General features: G+C 37.9%; 1 protein-coding gene across 1 annotated transcript in view; it reads right to left on the bottom strand.

Moving 5' to 3' along the window:
• The window catches only part of LOC128655953 (cytochrome P450 2K6), a 121107-nt gene that overhangs the window by 71076 nt on the left and 22938 nt on the right, over window positions 1–27093 (bottom strand). Inside the window, exons 5-7 of the mRNA XM_053709563.1 lie at window positions 16228–16401; window positions 15147–15288; window positions 10481–10665 (exon numbers count right to left, since the gene is read on the bottom strand). Coding sequence (XP_053565538.1) covers window positions 10481–10665; window positions 15147–15288; window positions 16228–16401 — 501 coding nt within the window. The remainder of the gene's footprint in view (window positions 1–10480; window positions 10666–15146; window positions 15289–16227; window positions 16402–27093) is intronic.

Raw genomic sequence — 27093 nt, 5'->3', positions numbered from 1 at the left:
CTCCTGAAACGATTAAGCACCATAATTGATTGCATAAATAATGTAATTTGGTCGCAAGTTAAACGGCCTATCAATTATGAAAAATCTGGTATATCTCACGCCCGACATAGCTGTCATGTGGTGGAAGAGAAACCAGATGCTGTGGAGATTCATTTCAGAAATAACTCTGTACCTGAAATCACTATTCTACAAATAGATGATCAGACTCCTTTTAGTGGCTCTGATGGTAATACTTTTAAAATTTCGCCTGGAAAGATAGCGAATATTTCCCTAGATGGCGATATATTAACCATATCACTCCACAAGGGGGATCCTAAAATCCCTAAAGGGGGAGACCATGCTCAATACCTTACAGGGATTGAGAGAGTTAAAGAGGATCTATTTATCCCTATACAAGTGCATGACCTTGGTAAAACAAAGTATGCTAAAATAAACTTAAAACAGGAAGCTAGCTATATAAGCGAAGGTTTATTAACGCAAATAGCTGAACCTAAAGTGATTAAATATCTTTCTCCCCAAGACCACAGTGTCAACGGCCTGGATGACAGGTCTGAAAGCTATAACATCACAGCTAAGTGCTTATTATCTATCTCTATTGGTAATAAGTCAGTGAAGCACCTGTTTTTAGTTTTAAATACTCCCCATAATCAAATATACATTGGCAATGATATCTTACATAGATATGCCATACAAATAGATTTGATTAATTCTTGCCTCTGGAGCAGGTTAAAGGGGGACCCTGAAGTATTTCAGGATGAAAATACAGCCCTGAAATCAAACCAGCAATTGCCATATGCTGTGAATATGCAGGTATCTAGCGATGTTATAATTCCTGCTGGGGCTGATAAATTTCTTTTACCCTTACAGGTAAAGAGAGGTCAGAAATTAAAAACTTCTGAAACACTGATTTGCCTCTCCCATAGAATACAAAATCTGGGTGTCTCAGTAACCTACACTCCTATGGTGAATATTGGAACTGTTCCAATAAATATTATTGTGCATAACATGACCCCACAGGATATAACATTATCCAAGGGAACTACCATAGGATATGCACTGGAATCAAGTTATTACACTTTTGGATTCCAGAATAATGTAATTGGGCTAATACCTGAAGGATACCTAACTGAAGAACAATTAATAGAACAATCCTTTGCATCTATGCCAGAGGGTCTATTTAATATTCAGTCTATTTATCCCTTCAGCTCAGAGGAAGGCATCTGTAAAATTGAAGAAGCCTCTCTGGTGTTTGATCAGCCAATCAAACAGCAAGATTACCCCAATACCCAGAGTCATGGGAGCAATGTAAATTATAATCAAGGGGATCTCACCTCTAGACTGGAAGAAGCCTATGAAATAGGACAGCCTGAAATCTTTCCAGGATTTCAGCAAATAGTCGAAGAGCAAATATCCTTAGCCAATGGCTGTTCTAGCGATGATGAACGCCAACAGCTGCGAGAACTCCTGATGGAGTACAAGGATATTTTCGCTAAGGATTCTTATGACTGTGGTACCACAGACTTGCACATTGCAAGAATACAAACAGATCCTAATGCGCCACCTGTATTTGTCAAACAATACAGACTTCCCTTAGCCTCATATGATTCTCTTGCAGAGATCATAAGGAATTTGGAAGAAAGAGGTATTATCAGACAGGTGCACAGCTCTTATAATAATCCTATTCTAGGTGTCCTTAAGCCCAATGGACAATGGCGTTTGTGTGCTGACTTAAGACAGCTAAACAAACGAGTATACATGTCTGGCTGGCCTGTACCATACATTGACCAGTGTCTAGCACAAATGCAGGGATCCAAAATATTCACTGCCATTGATTGTGCACAGGGATATTGGACCATAAAGGTACATGAAGAGGACCAATATAAGCTAGCATTCTCCTTCCAAAAGATTCAGTATGCATTCCAGAGACTTCCATTTGGATACATAAATTCTGGACATGAATTTGCTGTATTCATGCATAAGGCTATGCCTGACGCACTGGAAAGGGGGACCTTATCTTATGTGGATGATGTTTTAATCAAAAGCACAGACTTTGAAAAACACATTGCAGAGCTTAAACACGTCCTCAGCCAACTTAAAAGGGCAGGTGTCAAATTATCCCTGCAAAAAGCTCAATGGTGCCGCACTCGTGTAAACTTCTTGGGACATGAAGTTACTTCTGACGGATTAAATCCCCAGAAGAAAAAGGTAGAAGCGATAGTGAATTCTAAAAACCCAACTAACTTAAAGGAATTGAGATCATTCCTGGGTATGACAAATTATTCTCGCAAATTCATTGATAATTATGCGGAATTAACTAAACCACTACTACTTCTTCTGAAGAAAGATGTGAAATGGCACTGGAGTGAGTCTCAAGAGACAGCCATCAGAGAGCTGAAGAGAAAACTCACTCAAGCACCTTGCTTAGTGTACCCTGAAGGTGGTAAACCTTTCTACTTAGAAACAGGGTACACAGATGTAAGCATGAGTGCTGTGTTATACCAAAAGCATGATAATTTGAACAAAGCCATTGCTTATGCGAGAAAAAATCTATCCCCAGTAGAAATAAAATTTAGCGATTGCGAAAAAGCCCTCTTATCTACTGTATGGGCTCTACAAAATTTCCGCAGCTATATACAGGGCGAGAAAATTATTGTAGAAACGGCCCACCAGCCTTTGCTATATTTGCAAAGTGAGAGAATAAGAGATGGGAATTTGTCTAATAGCCGCATAACAGCGTGGACTCTTTCCTTGCAAGGCTGGCCCTTAGAAATTCGCTACAAGCAGAATAAAAAGAATACAGTCGCACAAGGGCTCGCTGAGCTCCACGACTGTACTGCTAGTGATCCTGGGGAAGAATTATCAGAAGATGATTTTCTGGAGGAACAATTGCTTTCCCCATATAAAATGTACAATGAGGACCATTGCCAAACACTACCTTGGGTGTATGTTGATGGTTGTTCTTACCATGCCACTATTGATAATGAGCGCAGATTAGTTGCTGGCATTGGTATAACTGGGGCAAATGGATTCCCAAATTTATCTATAGGTTTCAACATTGGACCAAGATCCAGTCAAGTTGCTGAACTAACTGCTGTTTTCAAAACCATTGAAATGGCTATTGAACATGGTATTCATAAATTTGTGATCATAACTGACTCAAATTATGTGCGTGACAGTTTTGTTGAATACCTGCCAACTTGGAAAAGAAATGGCATGCAGAAAAGCAATAACAAACCAGTCAAGCATGGCAAATTGTTCTGCGAGATTGATAATCTGGTAGTATCCAATGATTTAACCATACACTGGAAAAAGACCAAGGGTCATTCCAGAGTTTTAGGTCCTGATAAGGAAGGCAATGACCTTGCGGATTCATTAGCCAAACAAGGAGCCATAACTGGAGAACTCCTTAATATTGACCATTTAATGGGTGCAATTCAGGTAGAAGCCATTACCAGAAACCAGGCAAAACAACAGAGTGAGCCTAACTTGGTACAATGGAGTCAGGATTCTCCCAGTGAGGACCTGATCACTAGTCAAAAAGAAGATGCCATTGTAGGCATCTTCTATAAACACATAGAAGATCCTGAAAGCAACCCCATCTCAAAAGATGATTGTATTGGCAAAGAAGATCTGAGAATCTTAATAAAATCTAGATCACAATTCAGATTACAGGATGGTTTGTTAATTAGAACCTCCAAAACTGGCATCCAACAGTGGGTAGTACCCACCAAGTTCAGAGGTCTAATGCTTCAACATGCCCATGATGCTCCCACATCTGGTCATCGCGGTGCCAAACTCACGTACGAAATATTGCGTGACTACGCTTTTTGGCCACACATGTTGAAAGATGTTCAAACCTACTGTCAAGGGTGTTTAATCTGCCCACAGTTCCAACCCACTGCACCAACGCATAGAGCGCCATTGCAGAAAAGGGGGATGGTAATGCCATGGTCAGATATACAAATTGATTTTATTGGCCCGGTAACAAGATCATCAAGAGGTAACAAATACATGTTAACCGTAACATGCCTGTTCACTAAATGGGTAGAGTGCATTAGTGCACCTAACAATAGTGCTGAAACATGTGCAGCGTTGCTCATCAACCATGTATTTTCCAGATTTGGTTTGCCCCAAAGAATCGAATCAGATCGGGGGACCCACTTCACTAGCGAAGTAATGACAAAAATGTGGAAAATACTAGGGGTTAAAAGAAAGCTCCATATTGCTTATAGAGCTGCCTCAAGTGGTGGTGTAGAGCGTTACAACCAGTCTATTGTTAAAATCCTCAAAAAGTTTGTGAGTGAAACAGGTAAAGACTGGGATGTAAAACTACCTCTAGTCTTAATGGCATTAAGAGCAACTCCAAGTAGTGCTACCAAGGTGTCGCCTTTTGAGCTGATGACTGGTAGAAGAATGGTTCTACCTCAGCATCTGCTGTACCGTACATCAGACCAAAATTTGATAGACGCTGCCAATACACATCAATACGTGGAAAACTTAAGAAAGCACCTGCAATATGCCTTTGCATTTGCTCAAAGGAATTTAGAAAGAGCCGCAACTGCCACTAAGACCTATTATGATCTCAAAACATCCAAAAAGGAATATGAAATAAATGATAAAGTTTATCTTTATAACTTTGGAAGAGATCAGGTTAGGGAGAAGAAATTTCTTCCCTCATGGAAAGGTCCTTTCGTCATTACTGACAAAATATCTCCAGTGGCCTATAAAATACGGATCCCCAAAAATGAAAGTTTCATAGATAAATGGGTCCATATCAATCAATTGCGAGCGTGTCATCCCAGATCCCAACTACAAGTCATAGAGGGAGAATGAAGTGTCATATCCCCAAATGAACTAAAGACATACTATAGTTTAAAGATGCCTAACTGATAAACATGAAGGTTCAAAATTGACAGACTATCTACATAGAAGACTGTCCATGATGTGTACGGTCAACATCCTCACCAAATACCACTAACTTTGATCCAACTCAAATACATGTGTCCTACATATTTTTGAATTGGAAAGGGGGATTTATGTCAAGGTATTTGAAATGTTATTAAATAATATATAGAGGTATATTTGTCCTTATTTAATAGATCTGTGGATATGAACATGGTCTGTAGACAAAGGTTTGTTCCTAAGAGATCTCCCACATTCATTATGTAAAATTATGCTGAACACACAGGGGGAGACAATGGAACATTTGGCCTGCCAAATTTCAGAACAGTCACTTAGAGGAATGTTGGGGGAAGTAATTTTGAAAGGAAATGGAAACTAACACAGTTTCAGGATACAGCAAATATATGGATTTCCTCCAAGAGAAATGCCGATCCGTCTGAAGAAATGTGAGAGATACAAACATTCTTCAAAGGAACTGATAATTGGCACAGACTTGTTGAGTGACTCAGGCTGTTTGGATGATAACATCAGAATACACGTAAAACAGACGTTGTGTCGGGGGTTAGAATAACACAGTGAAGACAAATGACTTACATTATGATTTCAAAGCAACAGTATATGTTTTAATGGACATGAGATGTGTGTGTGTATGTGTATATATATATATATATATATATATATATATATATATATATATGATATATATATATGTGTATGTTTTGAAAGCATGAATATCTTAGCCTCTGTGTGTTTAAGAACATGAATAGATGTTTATGGACCTGAAGAGAAGTGATTATTAACATTTATTTTTATTTCAGATCTACATAGACAGGATTCACTTGGAATACAGTACAATACTGAATTAAAAATAAGCTATTATTCACATATAAATGCCAGGATACCGATAACATTGTAATGCATTTTAAACTAATAATTAGCAGTATTAAATTACCTAAATAAAATAAAATGTTAATAATATAACATATTTGGTATCAGAATAATCAGAAAAAAATAACCTAATATTAACCATCTGTAATTGGGGTTATATATGATTAATGCAGAGAGTGTGATCTGATTAAATAACCATTTTATAAAAAAAAAATTAACTTGCTTAAAAATGTCAGAAATGCTGTATTGTATTGCTATGTTGTACTGTATGCTGCCACCTGGTGTTATGTTGCGAGAACTACAGCCAGAAGGTTCTTTCTGGCTGTTAAAAATGAAATTTCCAAGGGCCAATCCGATTTAGACTTCCCAGATAACCAATGGGAAGGTCAGCTCCCGTAGTGCCACCCACATGATGTCATCAATGATTATATAATGGGAGTGTTGAATGCACAAGAGAGAGTTGTCTGTAACTTGTTGAAAATTAGTGATCTGATTTTGGCTGCGATATACCTGAAAAAAAAAAAAGTTCACTTCAGCAAGGAGCTTAAAACTTATCCTTGATTTGTGCAAAAACCTTCTTTCAAATGAGATGACCTAAAGACCGCTACGAATTGGTTCAAAATTGGTGAAGTATATTGTATTTTAAATTGGTAGTTATAAGCCTAGGTATTGTTCAAATCTGTGTCTGAATTGGCTAAGTAACTCATCTATACAAGTTCTGATATTGTCGGTTAATTTTGTATTAGGATAAATTGCAGTTAAATAGCAGAATATATATTTTATCCTATTGTTTTATAAACACTGTTTAGAATTGTATTGCTTGGATGTTAAAGGTTTTTAGTCCCATTGTGTTAAATAAATAAGGCTGAATTGTGAAGGTATATTGTTCTGGGTTTTGTAAGAAGAATAGCATATCTTAAGAATTGGTTCTAACGCATATAAACTTTTATTTAGTTTCCTTTTATTGCAAATATAGTTCAATATGTTTATGGATATTAACTAAATAAAAGAATTCAGATATTTATATTAATTGTATGGTCTAGTAGGTGCATGGTTGATAAGGGTTTCTATTTCTTTGTATTGTGTTTATAACCCTGCCATAAACTTATATATATTATTTGGATAGCACTACTAAGATTTTCATAAATATACTGACAACATCCATCCTCAACGAAGCTAGGGGAAGTCTTCATCCAAGTGACAAGAAGTGGTCCTCCAGACGGGCAGAAGTCTTCATCCAGATGGCATCTTCTATCTTCATCCTTTCAACTTGGAGCGGCTCCATCTTCAAGACATCCGGCGCGGAGCATCCTCTTCTTTCAACGGCTACTGAAGAATGAAGGTTCCTTTAAATGACATCATCCAAGATGGCGTCCCTTGAATTCCGATTGGCTGATAGAATTCTATCAGCCAATCGGAATTAAAGGTGAAAAAATCCTATTGGCTGATACAATCAGCCAATAGGATTTTTTCACCTTTAATTTCCGATTGGCTGATAGAATTCTATCAGCCAATCGGAATTCAAGGGACGCCATCTTGGATGACGTCATTTAAAGGAACCTTCAGTGTACGGCTGGGACCATATGAAGAGGATGCTCTGCGCCGAATGTCTTGAAGATGGAGCTGCTCCGCGTCGGAAGGATGAAGATAGAAGATGCCGTCTGGATGAAGACTTCTGCCCGCCTGGAGGACGACTTCTTGCCACTTGGATGAAGACATCTCCCGGCTTTGTTGATGACTTCTGCCCACTTGGATGAAGACTTCTCCCGGCTTCGTTGAGGATGGATGTCTGGTGTTCAAAAACTGTAAGTGGATCTTCGGGGGTTAATATTTTTTTAAGGGTTTATTGGGTGGGTTTTATTTTTAGCTTAGGGTTTGGGCTGAAAAAGAGCTAAATGCCCTTTTAAGGGCAATGCCCATCCAAATGCCGTTTTCAGGGCAATGGGGAGCTTAGGTTTTTTAGATAGGATTTTATTTGGGGGGGTTGGTTGTGTGGGTGGTGGGTTTTACTGTTGTGGGGTTGTTTGTATTTTTTTTTACAGGTAAAAGAGCTGATTTCTTTGGGGCAATGCCCCGCAAAAGGCCCTTTTAAGGGCTATTGGCAGTTCAGTTTAGGCTAAAGTTTTTTTTATTTTGGGGGGCTTTTTTACTTTGATAGAGCTATTAGATTAGGTGTAATTAGTTTAAATATTTGATAATTTCTTTTTTATTTTGAGTAATTTAGTGTTTGTTTTTTTGTAATTTAGTTAATTGTATTTAATTAATGTAATTTATTTAATTGTAGTTTAAGGTTAGGTGTTAGTGTAAGACAGGTTAGGTTTTATTTTACAGGTAACTTTGTATTTATTTTAACTAGGTAGCTAGTAAATAGTTAATAACTATTTACTAACTAGTTTACCTAGTTAAAAGAAATACAAACTTAGCTGTGAAATAAAAATAAAAACTAAGACAGCTTCAATGTATTTATTAGTTATATTGTAGCTAAAGTTAGTGGGTTTTAGGGTTAGACTTAGGGTTAGGTTTAGAGGTTAATAACTTTAGTATAGTGGCTCTGACGTTGGGGGCCGCAGATTAGGGGTTAATACGTGTAGGTAGGTAGCGATGACATTGGGGCAGCAGATTAGGGGTTAATAAGTGTAGGTAGGTGGCGGCGACATTGAGGGTGGCAGATTAGGGGTTAATAAGTGTAGGTAGGTGGCGGCGATACTGGCGGTGGCAGATTAGGGGTTAATAAGTGTAATGTATGTGTCGGTGATGTCGGTGCGGCAGATTAGGGGTGTTTAGACTCGGGGTTTATGTTAGGGTGTTAGGTGTAAACATACATTTTCTTTCCCCATAGGAATCAATGGGGCTGCGTTACGGAGCTTTACGCTCCTTTATTGCAGGTGTTAGTTTTTTTTTTAGCCAGCTCTCCCCATTGATGTCTATGGGGAAATCGTGCACGAGCCACGTTAAACCAGCTCAAAGCGGCGCTGGTATTTGGGTGCATTATGGAGCTCAATTGAGCTCAACGCTGACATATTGCCTGCTAACGCCGGGTTTCTGCAAACCTGTAATAGCAGCGCTATAGGGAGGTGAGCGGTGGAAATAACTTGCAAGTTAGTACCGAGCCTCTCATAACGCAAAACTCGTAATCTAGCCGCAAGTTATTTGCTGGTTTTAAAAAAATCTGTTTCCTTCTGAAAAATGTTTCATTTTTACATAAAGGAGCAGTGTTTAATATCCCTTTAATGTAAAACTAACTTCAATCAGCAATAAAACATTACTGAGTAGTGCTAAGAAAAAAGTGTTTGCACTTCCCCTCAGATGACGAAAAGGATTTTTTGGGAAAAAGGTGAAAGCAATAGTCTTTGTTTAGTCTGGTACAAAAGGACAGTGAGTGTATAATTTACTGTGAAGTGATAGCACTAAGCATAACAGTACAAAAGTTCATAGTTAATCTATCTCTTCAAAGCAAAGAAATTTGTACCAAAGGGTTTGCAAAATTAGGTAAGGTTAAAGTACATTATAATTATTCTAGCAAAATGTATAATGCACAAATCTTTATTGTAGCACCCTAGATTTTCAGTTTACAATACAGCTAGGTTAGAAAACCAATGTAAAACCTAATCAGTACAGTAGAATAAAGTGGTTCATGACATGATTAATGGGAAGGGTTAATCTATGATTGAATACTGGATAGTGAATTTCTATTATGTTTTTATATTAAATACTTCTAATACTACTAATAATAATAATAATCAACTGTTTGATTTCACTAGGGCACTTTGCCATATATGTTTAAGCCCTGTATACCTGACCAGTCAGCTTGATCTGGGCTGCTTCTAGAAAATGATACAGGGGATCAGCCAATCAAGCTTTTCTGAAAGTGACTGCAGCTTTGGATTGGGTGATTCACCTAAATCTGTTTATGCAGCTGAATTAGAAAGTTAAGTGTATGACTTATGATTATCTGTCTAACATAGTCATGGTTAGAGCAGACCAGGGGAGAACAAGTCACCCAGGTTAATGGTAGCCCCCATGGGATACTCAAATGTGATTATCTTTCACTCTGCCCAGTTCCCCAAAGCTTCACCCAGTTCTACCCCCAGGACACCCAACCCCACCCACTGCACACCCGGCCAAGTCCCTCTCATTGTGGTCCCACCTCTCCCAGCACGTCCCAGCCCACAAAACACAGGTTAGTATCCCAGAAATGTAGCCCACACTGTTGTCTAATGATCTAGAAGTGAATAAATATATAAAGCAAGAGATATTAAATAAAAAAAAAATCAATCAAACAAAACAATGGAACTCCACAAGTCATAGATTGAAAAATGAAGCCAAATTAATAGACTGGAAGACTATCTAAAGTCATAATGCTTGTTCACTATAAAGCTGAAACCACACAAGCTGAGGCCTCAGAGCTGATCAGCAAACTCTCCACTGGCTAAGGGGGAGCTTCTAGGGACAAAAAAAATCTCCCATCTCAACTCTTAAAATAGCCAAAATATTATTCACAGGTCATGCAGGGTCTAAAATATTAAGAATTGTGTCTGTGAATAAGCACTTGACGTTTGTAAAGACGTTGTGGCATAAGAATCTTTATATTATAGCAATACAGAATACGCTGGCATTTTACAAGTAGATAATAATGTCACATGACAGATAAACCAATGGTAATCAAGCCTCAAAATATCAAAATACTAACTTTAGGAATAAAATAACCTCTGAAGTTCACATCTTTAGCAGTCTCGTGTAGCACACCGGTTGGTAGAATGTCAGCAAATCTCTGGACCTCATGTATAACAGCATATGTAAATGGCATTTCCCTACGGTGACTGTAATGAGGTTGAGCTGCTCCAACTACTCTAGCAATCTCTTCTTGGACCTTTTCTGAAGAAGAATGCAAAACATGGTTAAAAATTAAATTAATGTGCTTTACCTCATTATTGTTACTCTTTAACTCCACATTACCAGTGCCAGATTAAGGACTTAATGGGCCTGGAGCTGAATAATTTGATGAGCCTATTTTCTCAGAAACACACACTTGGGGGCCCATTTATCAAGCTCCAGTTGGAGCTTGAGGGCCGTGTTTCTGGCAAACCTGCAGGCTCGCCAGAAACAGCTCGCCAGAAACAGTTATGAAGCAGCAGTCTAAAGACCGCTCTGAGCAGGTGGACAGACATCACCGTAATTCAACCCGAACGAGTACGATTGGGTTGATTTTCACCCCCTGCTGGCGGCCGATTGGCCGCGAACCTGCAGGGGGCAGCATTGTAGCAGCAGCTCACAAGAGCTGCTGGTGCAATGCTGAATACGGAGAGCGTATTGCTCTCCGCATTCAGCGAGGTCTGTCGGACATGATCTGCATTGTCGGATCAGGTCCGACAGACCTTTGTTAAATAGGCCCCATGGACACATTAAAGGGAGATTATACACCAGATTTTTCTTTGCATAAATGTTTTGAAGATGGTCCATTATATAGCCTATCTGGGTGTGTTTTTGTAAAAATGTATAGTTTTGCTTATTTTTAAATAACATTGTGCTGATTTTCAGGCTCCTAACCAAGCCCCAAAGTTTTAGATGTATACTGATGTATACAGACTTTAGACTGCTTCTGTTTGTATAATGGGTCTTTTCATATGCAGGGGAGGTTCTGCTGTCTGCCCCTTTCAGTGGGCGTCCCAGGCTTATCTCATTAACAGTGTTAAATTGGGAGCTTCAAAGTAAGTTTTTAAAAGGTTTTACACTGGATATTTATATCAGTATCTATGCATATTATTCTTTATAGTGTCTCTATTACATGCAGTTAAATGAAAATTGGTTTATACTGCCCCTTTAAAAAAAAAACATTAAATACAGTAGAATTATATAATCAATAAGTACAAAATAAAAATACAATGCAATAACACTCTTAATTTCAACAAGTAGAATTTGTTATGCCAATTTTTTTCTCAATCTACCTGCCCCTGTATCATGCAACAGCTATCAGCCAATCACAGATAAGTATAGGTACATTCTGAACTTCTGCACATGCTCAGTCAGAGCTAGTGCCTCAGAATGTGTGCATATAAAAAGACTGTGAAAAATATAATATTGGAAGTAAATTGGGAAATCTCCTAAAACTGCTGCTCTGTCTGAATCATTAAACTTTAATTTTGACTTTAATGTCCCTACATACCCCAAAACACAGACACATACAAAAGATAATAATGCAGACACACACCCAGACACTCATGCATAAACAGACATACAGACTAACACACCAAAACAGACTCAAACACCCACAGACGCACAATCACACACAGACACTCACAGACACACCCAAACAGACAGACACACACTCACAGAAACACACTTCTTATAGACACAGACACTCACAAACACTCAGACACTCAGATGCAAATACTCAGACACAGTCACACACAGTCACACCGAGACTCACACGCACACACAGTAACACAAACACGATCACACAGACAATCACACACATACAGACACAAATGACAGAGAGACATTCATAGACACACCCACAGAGAAACTAACACCCCTGCAGAGAAACGAACACTCCAACATATAAATGCACACATACATAGAGAAACATTACATTTTACAGAAATATTCAAGTTTAATTTTGACTAAAATGTCCCTATATACCCAAAGATACAGGAACATAAAAAGATAATAATGCAGCCACTCACACATGCACACCCACACAGACGCACACACCCACAGACACACCCTCAAATGCAGACACTCACAGACAGACACACACACACTCACACACCCATAGACAGACACTCACACACACAAATACTCACTATGACACTCAGATAATCACACACACACAGTCACACAAACAAATAGACACATACAAACAGTAAAGCATAGAGAAACACTCACAGACACATCCACAAAGAAAATAACACACCTGCAGAGAAACTAACACACCAACATATAAACACACACACATAAACATTAAAACACAGATACATTAAAGGGACATGAAACTCATTTATAAACAACTTTCTAATTTACTTCTATTATCTGTTTTGCTTTTTCTCTTGGGAGGCTCAGGCACATGAGCAGAAATGCACTACTGGGAGCTAACTGCTGATTGGTGACTACACATATATGCCTCTGTGTTTTGCTTGGTCCTAGTAGAGACATAATGATTCTTTAACAAAACATGTCAAGATGAAGCAAATTTGATAATAGAAGCAAATTGGAAAGTTTTTTAAAATCATGTGCTCTATCTGAATCGTGAAAGAAAAATTCAAAATCAAATAAAAATACCACAACCTAGAAATTTCCTGGTCTTGTCATAACACTCAGAATCTTGGCTGAGCTAGATAATTGTTAGCATTTAAAGAGCTGATTGCCGTTTTCTCAGCATACATGATATTACAGTACATAAAACACAGAGATATCACACACAATAAATAAGCCTTTACAGTGGGTATTGAAAATAATCACCCCCTTGAAAATAATCACATTTTGTTGCTTTGCAGCCTGACATAAAGACAGACACAGTTTTTGTTTATCCAGTTGTAGTGATGTTGCAAACCTAAAATTTTGCGTTGGCGAACGCGAACATCCGCAACTGTTAGCGAACGGGCGAACCACAATTGACTAGGTTAAGCTTTCAACTAAGAATACCAAGAGAACAAAGCAACATTGGTGATAAAAGTAAATTGGAAAATTGTTTAAAATTACATGCTCTATCTGAATCATGAAAGTTTATTTTGGACTAGACTGTCCCTTTAACGCACCGCTAACAACCGCAAACAGTCCATTTGCACAACCGCAAACTCCCCATTTTTTTTAAATCTACACTACTGTTACAACAGATATGAGTTGCACTGGGGTGACACTGTGCCCTGGCAGGCAGGCACTGAAACGCACACGTGTGAAGGAAACTGACTGCTATTATTTCACAGTCAAAAAATTGTTGTTTTTTTTAAATCTACACTACTGTTACACCAGATATGAGTTGCACTGGGGTGACACTGTGCCCTGGCAGGCCCTGAAACGCACACGTGTGAAGGAAACTGACTGCTATTATTTCACAGTCAAAAAAGTGTTTTTTTTTTTAAATCAACACTACTGTTACACCAGATATGAGTTGCACTGGGGTGACACTGTGCCCTGGCAGGCAGGCACTGAAACGCACAAGTGTGAAGGAAACTGACTGCTATTATTTCACAGTCAAAAAAGTGTTGTTTTTTTTAAATCTACACTACTGTTACACCAGATATGAGTTGCACTGGGGTGACACTGTGCCCTGGCAGGCAGGCACTGAAACGCACACGTGTGAAGGAAACTTACTGCTATTATTTAACACAGTCAAAAAAGTGTTGTTTTTTTTAAATATACACTACTGTTACACCAGATATGAGTGGTGGCACTGGGCAAGTGGGCATAGTATACGCTGTGAGTCTGACACACACGCTGGCAGGCAGGCAACTGCAATTAGATTACACATGAAAAAAAAAAAAGCTGACTGATGTTCTAGCCCTAAAAAGGGCTTTTTGGGGTGCTGTCCTTACAGCAAAGATCAGATGAGTCCTTCAGGACTGTAGTGGACACTGAATACACTAGCCTAACTATCGATTTCCCTATTAAATCAGCAGCAGCTACACTGTCCCTCCTCTCACTAAGAATGCAGCTTCCAAATGAATCTAAAATGGATGCTGTCCAGAAGGTAGGAGGGTCTGGGAGGGAGGGTCTGCTGCTGATTGGCTGGAATGTGTCTTCTGACTGTGAGGTACAGGGTCAAAGTATTACTCAATGATGACGAATAGGGGGCGGATCGAACATCGCATATGTTCGCCCGCCGCGGCGAACGCGAACAAGCTATGTTCGCCGGGAACTATTCGCCGGCGAACAATTCGTGACATCACTATCCAGTTGTAATTACTCAGTGCAACTTACAGGTATAACATCCAAGTAAAAGACACCAACATGTCAGGCAAAAATAAATACAATTCAAAAACAGAATCACTGAGTCTGAGTTGGAAAAAGGATCACCCCATCCTAAAATTACTTGTAAACTCAATCAGGTGTAGCTAATCACCTTCTCAACGGCACACACAAAGTCTTTTTAACCTTCAACTGTGATCAGATTTAGAGGTCTATGAGAAAGAAGCATCCATCATAACATATTTTAAACCTGTTTTAATTACAGGATTACATTTAGGCTTGTGGCCCGATTTGCATCTCTACTGTAAACTGAAAAAAAATCTTCAGAATTTAAGGAGAAATTTAGAACAAAATTGTAGGCAAATTAACAGCTCACTCAATCTAACAGTACACATCTTTGTGCAAAATACATATTAACATATTAGTCAATTCATTTAAAACTTGGAAAGTACCTTGAATATCTCTGTATTTTACCATCAGAAGAAGAGCCCAGCGAAGGGTTGTAGATGTTGTATCCATGCCTGCAGCAAACAGACTTCTTACAAGTCTGGTTAGATTCTCATTATGGAAATATGAATCAGAATCTTCCTCATTCTGTATTTAAGAAGATGTAAGTAATAGTGATTAAATGGACAGTCTACTTGAAAATGTTTATTGTATAAAACAATAAATAATTTCTTTAATACCCAGTCCCAGTTTTGCATAACCAACACTGTGATATTAATACACTTATTACCTCTATGATTACCTTGTATCTAAGCCTCTGCAGACTGCCCCTTCTCTCAGAGCTTTTGGCAGACAGGTATTTTAGCCAATCAGTGCTAACTCCTAAATAACTCCATGGGATTGAGCACAACATTATCTATATGACACACATTAACTAGCACTGTCTAACTGTGAAAAACTGTCAACATTTCAGCGGTTTAGAAATCATTTTGAGCCTACCTAGGTTTAGCTTTCAAAAAAGAATACAAATAGAAAAAAAGAAAATTTGATTATAAAAGTAAATTGGAAAGTTGTTTAAAATTCCATGCCCTATCTGAATCATAACAGTTTAATTTTGACTAGACTGTCCCTTTAAGTGTATTTCTTTAGTGTTAAGAAAAAAATAGAGAGTCTTAGAAACTGTAAAAGTTTATGCTATTTACATAAATCAAGTATAAAACTTTAAAGGGACATTGTACTTCTCTTTTGTGTGTTTGCATTGGTCCATACTACCTGCTAGAGTTTATTTAATTCTTGCATACATTTCCTTTATTTTGTTATTTGAAATAGCTTTTTTTTTTTTTTGCCTGTAGAAGCCACCACCTACAATGGCAATGTACATAACAAACTTATTATCAGTAGAAATGATAGCTTTTACTAGCATTTTTGCCAATTCATGTAATTCATGAATGTGCATTTAAATTTTGACTGAAATGTACAAATGCTTATTTGCGCAGAATTCTTTATTAGCCTCTAACATAAACTATACTGGAGTTTCATTTTGTAGACATTTCATAGATCATATCAAAAAATATACAGACGACTTACCTCTTTTTGGCGGACAAGAAATGCATCAATGAAACTCCTCTGATCATTTACATCTAGGACCTTCAGATGATTTACAAATGTGGTTCTTATGAAATCACACAGTTCTTTTACATTCTTAATGATAGTTTTGTGGCTACCAGGCAAAAATCCGAGAACTGGGAACATGTTATAGATCTTAAAAATACAGATGGAGAAAAATTCAAATGTTGCAAAATTATACATACATATCTATCTATCTATCTATCTATCTATCTATCTATCTATCTATCTATCTATCTATCTATCTATCTATCTATCTATCTATATATCTATCTATCTATCTTTCACCATATTACTTTATTTTCACTGAAATCTGCAAGTCTATTTTGATTGTAAAGAAATTGCCTTTTCAATACAACACACTCAGGCAGATTACGAGTTGTGCGTTTGTGTTTTTCAACGCTGAAAAAATGGTAATTTTAGCGTTAAAAACAGCAACGCAGCCATTACAAGTCTTGTCGGTATAGCTGTACCGCAAGCCTTTTAGCCTGTAACGCAACGTCAGTCCTGCACTCGTAAAAATGACGTTTTTTCATGGGACTTCCATAGCGCAGTCATTATGAGTTTTGAGGTGAGGCTAAAAAGCTTGCGTTACACCCTATAACGACAAGATCCATACCGCTATCTGAGAGCAGTAGTTATGAGTTTTACGTAACAAAACTGTTACATAAAACTCATAACTAAAATGTTACAAAGTACACTAAACACCCATAAACTACCTGTTAACCCCTAAACCGAGGCCCTCCTGCATCGCAAATACTATATTAAAGTTATTAACCCCTAATCTGGCGCTCCCGACATCGCCACCACTAATAAAATGTATTAACCCCTATTCTGTCACTCCCAGACATCATCACTACTATAATAAAGATATTAACCCCTAAACCGCCACCCTCCCGCATCGCAAACACTATTTAAATATTAATAACCCCTAATCTGCCATCCGTCCACATCGACCCCACTAAACTAAAGTTATTAACCCTACACCTCCGCCACTATAATAAACCTAATAACCCCTAAACCACAAGCCCCACATAACGAAATATACTAACTTAAATTATTAATCCCTAAACCAAGGGCCTTTTGTAGAGCATTGCCCTAAGCTAAACAGCTCTTTTACCTGTAAAAAAAAAATGCAAAGACCCCACCAACAGTAAAACCCACCAATCAACAACCCCCCCTAAAAAATATCTAACTCTAACAGAAACCTAAGCTACCCATTGCCCTGAAAAGGGCATTTAGCTCTTTTGCATTGCCCTGAAAAGGGCATTTAGCTCTTTTAAGAAAAGCCCAAACCCTAAACAAATCGAAAAACCTACCCAAAAAAGTTTAAAAAATCCTAACACTAACCCCCGAAGATCCACTTACAGTTTCTGAAGTCTGGACAACCAGACGGTGAGAAGTCTTCATCCAGTCTTCATCCAGGCGGCGAGATCGTCATCCATCCAGGCGGCATCTTCTATCCTCATCCCGGCTCTCATCTTATTGGGTGATTTGAATTTCCAAACTCAAATCAGCCAATAGGAATGCAAGGGACGCCATTTTGAAAAGGTTCCCTTGCATTGAAGATTCAGTATACTGCAGCGACCGTATGAAGAGGATGTTTCAGGGTGGACCCGCTCCGCATTTTCGGCATGAAGATAGAAGATGCCGTCGGAATGAAGATAGAAGATGCCGTCATCCATCCAGGCGGCATCTTCTATCCTCATCCCGGCTCTCATCTTATTGGGTGATTTGAATTTCCAAACTCAAATCAGCCAATAGGAATGCAAGGGACGCCATTTTGAAAAGGCTCCCTAGCATTGAAGATTCAGTATACGGCAGCGACCGTATGAAGAGGATGTTTCAGGGTGGACCCGCTCCACGTTTTCGGCATGAAGATAGAAGATGCCGTTGGGATGAAGATAGAAGATGCCGCCTGTATGAAGATGGAGTTGCCTGGATGAAGATGGAGCTGCTGGGATAAAGATCCTTCAAGCGGGACTTCAGCAACTGTGAGTACCTAAGGAGGGGTTAGTGTTAGGTTTTTTTGTTTTTTGTTTTTTTTTTAGATTAGGGGTTGGGTATTTCTTAAAAGAGCTAAATACCCTTTTCAGGGCAATGCAAAAAAGCTAAATGCCTTTTTAAGGGCAATACCCATACAAATGCCCTTTTTAGGGCAATGGGTAGATTAGGTTTTTTTTAAGATAGTTTTTTTATTATTTTGTGGGTTTGGGGGTGGGGGTTTGTAATGTTAGTGGGTCTTTGTATTTTTTTGCAGGTAAAAAAGCTGTTTAACTTAGGGAACTTTTAAGGGCTATTTGTAGTTTATTATAGATTAGGTTTCTTTTATTTTGGGGTGTTTTTTTTAATGGGTATTAGAATAAGAATAATTGTTATTATTTTGGATAATTCATTTGTTATTTTGTGTAATGTTTTGTTTTTTTCGTTTTGGGATGGGTTTTTCTTTTTATAATAGCTTTTTTTTATTTTTAATGGGCAGCAAAAGAGCTGAATGCCCTTTTAATGGCAATGCCCATACAAATGCCCTTTTCAGGGCAATGGGTAGATTAGGTTTTACTTTATTTCTATTTTATGGGTTTGGGGGTGGGGGTTTGTATACTGTTAGGGGTGTTTGTTTTTCTTTTGTAGAAAAAGAGCTGATATCTTTAGGGCAATGCCCTACAAAAGGCCCTTTTAAGGGCCCATAAAAGTCCCTTTTAATGGCCCTTGGTAGTTTATATAGATTAGGGCTTTTTATTTTGGGGTGTTTTTTTATTTTTAAAGGGTATTAGAATAGAATAATTTTTGAGGGGGAAAATTTTGTTTTTTACTTTTTGTAATGGTAGTTTTTTTATTTTTTGAAATTTTTGTGTTTTTAATTTTTTGTAATTTGAGTGTTTTTTATTTTTTGTAATGTTAGGTTTTAGTGTAAGGCAGCTTAGGTTTTATTTCACAGGTAAGTTTGTATTTATTTTAACTAGGTAGTTAGTAAATAGTTAATAACTCTTTACTAACCAGTCTACCTAGTTAAAATAAATACAAACTTACCTGTGAAATAAAAATAAAACCTAAGCTACAATGTAACTATTAGTTATATTGTAGCTAGATAAGGTTTTATTTCACAGATAAGTATGTATTTAGTTAATAGTTATAACTTTAATTTATCTCTATTTTAATTATGTTAAAGTTAGGGTGTGTTAGGGTTAGGGTTATAGTTAGGGTTAGGTATAGGGGTAATATAGTTTAATTTAGGTTGTTGCAATGTGGGGGGCTGGCGGTTTAGGGGTAAATAGGTTTATTTATTGGTAGTGATGTGGGAGGCCAGAGGTTTAGGGGTTAATAACTTTATTTAGTGGCAGCGATGTCGGGGAGCGGCGGCATAGGGGTTAATAGATGTATTATAGTGTGGGCTTTGTTGGGGTGCAGGGGAATAGGTGTTAATAACTTTAGTATAGTGGCGGCAATATCGGGAGTGGCAGAGTAGGGGGCAATAGATTTATTTTGGTGGCAACGATATCGAGAGCAGCAGATTAGGGGTTAATAACATTATGTAGATGTCAGCGATGTCGGGGGTAGCAGATTAAGGGTATTTAGACTCGGGGTTTATGCTAGGGTGTTTAGTTTAAATGTAACTTTTATTTTCCCCATAAACATCAATGGGACTGCGTTACGGAGTTTTTCATTCCGTGATCGCAGGTGTTTTTTTTCTAACCCACTCTCCCCATTGATGTCTATGGGGAAAGAGTGCACAAGCACATCAAAACAGCGCTTGTATTGTGTGTGGTATGGAGCTCAACACAACCATATCACACACACAAGTTGGCTTTTTCAAAACTTGTAATGACAGCGCTATAGAGGGTGAAATAACGCAACTTTTGTTGCATTTGTTAAATACCCTCTAACACGCATAACTCGTAATCTACCTGTATGAGAATTATTAGACAGAGCTACAGCAATAACTACCATACCATGAGTGAAACGTTCCAAAAAGTGGGCTGACCTTCACTGTACAGATGAGTGGTGATCCAAACATATTTACACAACATGTAATGTGTGTTTCATAAATCTAAAAATGGATTATGTTTTGTAATAGTTCAAATAATCTATACACTAACTAAAGTTCACAATAAGGGCTAGATTAAAAGTGGAGCGCTAAATAACGCTTTCTTGCATAATACTAGTGCATGCTTCACTAGATTGTGCTTCCATAGGCTCTTGTAATACTAGCGCACATTAGCGTGCATTAGTATTACTCAGTGGAGCACAAATATCACTTTCATGAAAGTGATATTTAGTGCTCCACTTGTAATCTGGCCCCTACTGTAAAATTTAATTGCAATATAGATTAGTTGAACTATTACAAAATATAATACATTTTTAGATTTATGAACCGCACACTACATGTTGTAAATTTGCCAGTTTGCAGGCACGTGATAAATTAGCGCTCCACTTGTAATCTAGACCATAATGTGGTATATTTCTTTAAAATGTTCATCTTGCCAATGAAAGAGTGGCGAGTCATATATATTAATATTACTGCTATTAAGCAATAAAATTGCTCAAGTTACATCAATAGCGCTCTTATTCTTTGGCTTATATTGCAAGTTGAAAGTACACTTGAGTGAAAGCCTCAGGCACACCAAATCCTGGATATCTGATAGTTCAGTCACACTATGTCCCATTCCTCATACACTTATATGTGGTGCACTAAAAAACCCTGTTCTGGCCATCGCTTGTGTGCTAACACAAAGGTACACTAAAAACAAAAGCAGGAAATAGTTTAAATAGATGTATTCTTCACTCAGAAGAATTATAATTTTTCATAATTGAATAACTGTTATAATACACCAATTTTCAGAATTTGTAGTGATCTGAAATATTTATATATATATATATATATATATATATATATATATATATATATATTATATATATATTGTGTATGTGTTTGTATACTGTATATACAGTATATATATATATATATATATATATATATATATATATATATATATATATAATGAGTAAAAGAAAGTTAGTAAAGTGCACTATATTAGAAAGCTCCCATTGTGGGAATGATTCTCAACTCTCACTTGCAAGATTGCAATATATGCCCAGAGACAAGGGATTAAGCAGTCCGTTGAAAAAGTAAACTTAACACAGAGTTCAAATGCTTGCACACTCTTGCCCCGGACTCTTCAGACAAACCAACAGCACAAAAGGAGTATGCCATATCAGATTAACATTGCCACAGTAAATTCGCTGGCTATACTCACTGCATCAAATGCGGTGCTGCGTTGTCACAATCCCTCCGGCTCCGTGTGCTGCAAACAGATCCCCTTTGCTCACCGCTTCTTGCAGAATCCTCTGTGCCGATTCAGTGTGTTTCTCAATTCACACAGTGCGCGTCCGATGACGTATGCACAGCCGGTCACGTGGTATGCGGTGTCCAATCGGTGTATCCCTTGTCTCGTCTTCAGTAGGTAGCTAGCAGACGTAATCAGGGCTGTAGGTGCAGGCGAGTCCAAACCCAGCCTGCTAAGTGAGAGGCTTCCGAGCCTAAGGACCCCAGATACTGGCGTAATGAAATGAACAGTAGAAAGAAATCCAGGGTCAAAGTAGTAAAAATAAAATCCAAACTTTATTGAAGTCCACTTGTGGATAAAAAACCATGGGGGTCAAAAACATACAGCACTCAGCACTTGTTGTTTCCAGCTGACATGTTTCGGTGTAATACCGTAATCATAGCTGATGGAATACACAAGTGCTGCTTCATTTAAAAGCAGAATAAAATTCTGATTGGTTAATAACAAATACAAACCTACGTGTGAGTGTGTGTGAACAGGTGATTGTGTCAAAAGTTAACCTATTACATACCAAAAGTATTGAAACTTAAGTTGTGAATGAAAGAGAACATTATGTATGTTAATAATTGTAAAAACTTAACTATTAGATTTAAGAGCTTGAACAAAGCGTAGGTTCAACCTGCCATAACGGAAGACATGCTTTGTATCCATTAATTTAAATATCTAGGCAGGTACCCCTAATCCTATAAAATACAATAAAGGATAAGGGGGAGAACAAACGTTATTTTTTAGTTATTAGTGCTCAGTTTTATGCTTAATAGTGCTTATTTAAAATAGTATAAATAAGCTATATGAGTAATATAGAAAACTACAAAAGAATGTAATAACATGTGGTAACACTTTCTTTCGTTCTTATTTCTCTGGTCAAAACAAAGTTAAAGAGCATAAAACTGTAGCAACACATATAAATGCCATAGACCATCTCTGGATGTGGTAAAAATTAGTGTGTATAGCTAACAGTTGGTATCAATGTTTACAACCAAACTCATATAGGATTAACACTATATAAATAATAATGAAAAGTAGGGATTTAATATAACCTAACTAACTGAAACCTTTCCATTGTATTTTATTGTAAGGACTTATTAGACTAAATAATGTAGGGTTAAGCAAATATATAGAATTCTTAGGAGTATTTTTTGGAGTATTTTGTAGCCCACTATTTCCAGTAGTTAATCAGATCATATTCTGAATTAAGTCCCATAGGGACACGAGTTTGTAACTTAAAAATCCAGAACATCTCCCTTTTACCTAAAATGTGGGATCTGTCTCCTCCACGTAAGGGGATAGTAACCTTTTCAATGGCCTGCCATCTTAGTGTTGCACTGCTCTGATTATGTACAGTTTTAAAATGTTTAACTAGTGGGGTACTAGCCTCTCCAATTTTGATAGTAGAAAGGTGATTACGAATCCTTGTATTAACCTCTGTACTAGTGAGCCCTACATACTGTAGGTGACATTCTGTGCATGTGAGTAAGTAAATAACATAGGAGGATGTACAGTTTAGGCACGCCTGGATTTTGAACTCTTCTCTTGTGACTGATGAATGAAACTTGTCCGAAATGATGGCAAGATCACATGGTTTACACCTGGATTTGCCACATCTGTACATCCCCCTGTGTTTCAGCCAACAGCACCGCATTTGATGCAGTGAGTATAGCCAGCGAATTTACTGTGGCAATGTTAATCTGATATGGCATACTCCTTTTGTGCTGTTGGTTTGTCTGAAGAGTCCGGGGCAAGAGTGTGCAAGCATTTGAACTCTGTGTTAAGTTTACTTTTTCAACGGACTGCTTAATCCCTTGTCTCTGGGCATATATTGCAATCTTGCAAGTGAGAGTTGAGAATCATTCCCACAATGGGAGCTTTCTAATATAGTGCACTTTACTAACTTTCTTTTACTCATTGAATTACTTTTATGCTTTCTGGCAGCATATAAGTTTAGTGCATTTATTGAGCCTTTTTACCATGGAGGGGTCTGTTGTTAACTATTACTCATTACTACCTGTGGATGAAAGAGGTTATGGAGATCAGGAACTGGACTCTATTTTCTCTACAGATATCACTACCTTTTCATTAAGTGAACTTTTTGATAAAATGGAGATTCTGCTAGTTAAAGAACACAGGCTACAATTCGATGTGTGGACATTTGAGAAATATATCAAATTAAATATTGTACCAAGGGGACTGAGGATTGCAAAATTTCCCACCTTTGAAGTCACTGACAGTGAATTTATTAACACATGGAATGCTGTTTTGACAGAATGCTCCTTTAGGCTAATGAATCTGTTGATTATGTATAAAATGAAACTGCTTACTAACATTAGAACAGAAATTGACACATTACAGCAAGTTTTGAATGACAAGAAACAGGATTTAGACTATTTAAAATTTGATGGCATTCTCAGGGCTACACTTATTGAGTCCAAAAATCTTATTCTTAATATGAAACACTCTAAGTATCTTCGAGACCAATCAGACTATGATAATCAATCAGTTTACATCTGGAGTCACTCCAGTACTAATACTAGGAGGTCTAGCAATAGAAGAGGTAGATCTAGGAGTAGAAACAGGAACAGAGGCAGAGGGGGTAATCAACAACAGAAAAATACTGACCCTTTACAGGTGGGACAATTCCAGTACACAGATAGTGAGCCAGATTCAGGGGAAGAAGCAGGCACTTCGGGAAGTGAGATTGTAGTGGCTGCACCAAAAGGTATACTTAAGACCCCAGGCAAACAGGTTAATATACAAACACCTGGACCCACACATAAAAATAATCAGGGTATACCCAATAAACCTACCAAACCTACACTCCAGAATACTAAGGATGGTAAAAATTCAAACACTAAATATGTGACAAGTGAACAGCAGTCTTCCCACCAAGCAATTTCGAATACAGGTGAAGATAGGAGAGTTTTTGAACAGGTTTTTTACCAGTCCAGGGACAAAACTGGAATAGGTCAGGCCAAGCAGAACAAGCAGGACAGGTACACCCTAAGGGGAAACAGGAAAACCAAATACCAATAATAAATGCTGATACTAACAATAAATATAATGTTATCAACTTATCCAGCATATCACTCTCTGATGTACAACTTAGAGTATTAAGTTATGGAATGTCTTTTGCACCAACATGTACTTTTGATCTTTTCAGAACAATGTTGGATGTGAACAAGCTTATCAGGAATTTAACCCTAAAAAAACATTTTCAGGGAGATATGACAATGGCACAGGACCACCCTGATGTTCACACACAACAAGGTTCAGAAAATCTTAAATTTGTCGACTTTTCTGAAGCATGTGATGTCATCTCATTACAACAATTAGGAAGGCAAGGGGAAGTCTTAGATCCTTCTAACAAAATATCTAATTTCAGTGGTTTCAAAAAACCATCTGAATTTTACCCGATACAATCCAGAGGCACTACACTTGAAACTTTTTTCAAAAGAGTAGAGAATGATCTTACTCTACTCGCCTCTAAAATAGAGACTAATGGGGAATTTAAGACCAAATCTAACCTTACAATTACTGAAAGGAAGGCTATCACTGAATTACAGAAGAACAATAACATAGTGATTCGCACAGCCGATAAGGGAGGTGCAGTAGTTGTTTTAGATAGGGAGGCCTATATTCACGAAGCGCACAGACAGCTGCATGATACAGATAGTTACCTGGAACTTGATAGGGATCCGACACAATGTTTCCAAAGGGATTTGAGGAGACTCTTGGATGATGGTTTGGAGGATGGGCACTTTGATTTTGCCACTTTTGAGTATTTGTATGTCGAATGCCCAGTGGTGCCCATCTTCCACCATCTTCCAAAAGTCCACAAAACACTGATAGAGGTAAAGGGTAGACCAATTATAAGTGGAATTGGGTCTATTTTTGAACACCTATCCCAATGGTTAGACGCTTTACTTTTTCCATTTGTAAAAAGTTTGCAGAGCTATGTGAGAGATACTAAAGATCTTTTAATTTTATTCGAAGATTTTTTGTGGGACTCTAGGGTACACATTTGGCTGATTGTGGATGTAGTCGCCCTTTATTCTTCAATCCCTCATGAAAAGGGTCTGGAGGCCATTAGGTACTTTTTGGAAAATTTCTCAACTTTGGATGGGCCTTTCATTGAATACATACTAAGGGCAACACACTTTATGCTAACACACAATTATTTTCGGTTTGGGGAATCTTTTTATCTCCAAAGGTGTGGGACAGCTATGGGGGCCAAATTTGCGCCCTCATATGCCAACCTCCTTATGGGTTGGTGGGAGATGTCCCACATCTTTGGAGATCGGAACCCCTATAAAGATCAGATATCCTTTTACAGGCGGTATATCGATGATCTGCTTTTTGTGTGGTGTGGATCACCCTCAGAACTCTTAGACTTTGTCACAAGCCTTAACAACAATGATGTAGGCCTCAAATTTACATTTGAATACCATCATACTGAGATCAATTTTTTGGATCTCACTCTTAAAGCTGACAGGTCAGGTAAAATTCACAGCAGTACGTTTAGAAAGCCAATCACAAGGAATACCCTGCTCCATGATAAGAGTTGTCACCCTAAGCATGTACCATTAGCAGTAGCTAAAGGGGAGATGATTAGGCTAAAACGAAACTGCAGTGAAGAATCAACTTTTCAAGAACAGAGAAAGGAACTTGAAAAGAGGCTTACGGATAGAGGTTATCCTAAACATGTAATCAAACAGGCACATGCACAAGTTGACAGAATAGATAGGGAGACCCTCCTTAAAGGATCCAGAACTCAGAATAAGACACAGGTTGCTATGACAGATAATAAAGTTACCTTTGTTACAGACTATAGCACGGAATACAAAGAAATCTGTAACATAGTTAATAAACACTTTAGAATGTTGGCAGCAGATGATAAGCTTATGAATACAGTAGAGAAAGGCTTACGCTGCTCATTTAGAAGGAGTAAGACCCTAGGTAACATTCTCTCACCATCAGAGTTACCACCCTGCTCTGAGAAACCACAGGGTTCTTGGCTGAAACACAGGGGGATGTACAGATGTGGCAAATCGAGGTGTAAACCATGTGATCTTGCCATCATTTCGGACAAGTTTCATTCAACAGTTACAAGAGAAGAGTTCAAAATCCAGGCGTGCCTAAACTGTACATCCTCCTATGTTATTTACTTACTCACATGCACAGAATGTCATCTACAGTATGTAGGGCTCACTAGTACAGAGGTTAATACAAGGATTCGTAATCACCTTTCTACTATCAAAATTGGAGAGGCTAGTACCCCACTAGTTAAACATTTTAAAACTGTACATAATCAGAGCAGTGCAACACTAAGATGGCAGGCCATTGAAAAGGTTACTATCCCCTTACGTGGAGGAGACAGATCCCACATTTTAGGTAAAAGGGAGATGTTCTGGATTTTTAAGTTACAAACTCGTGTCCCTATGGGACTTAATTCAGAATATGATCTGATTAACTACTGGAAATAGTG

The sequence above is a fragment of the Bombina bombina genome, chromosome 4, assembly GCF_027579735.1.
Source record: "Bombina bombina isolate aBomBom1 chromosome 4, aBomBom1.pri, whole genome shotgun sequence".
In the NCBI taxonomy this organism is placed as follows: domain Eukaryota; kingdom Metazoa; phylum Chordata; class Amphibia; order Anura; family Bombinatoridae; genus Bombina; species Bombina bombina.
This window is presented reverse-complemented; position numbering and strand designations above follow the sequence as displayed.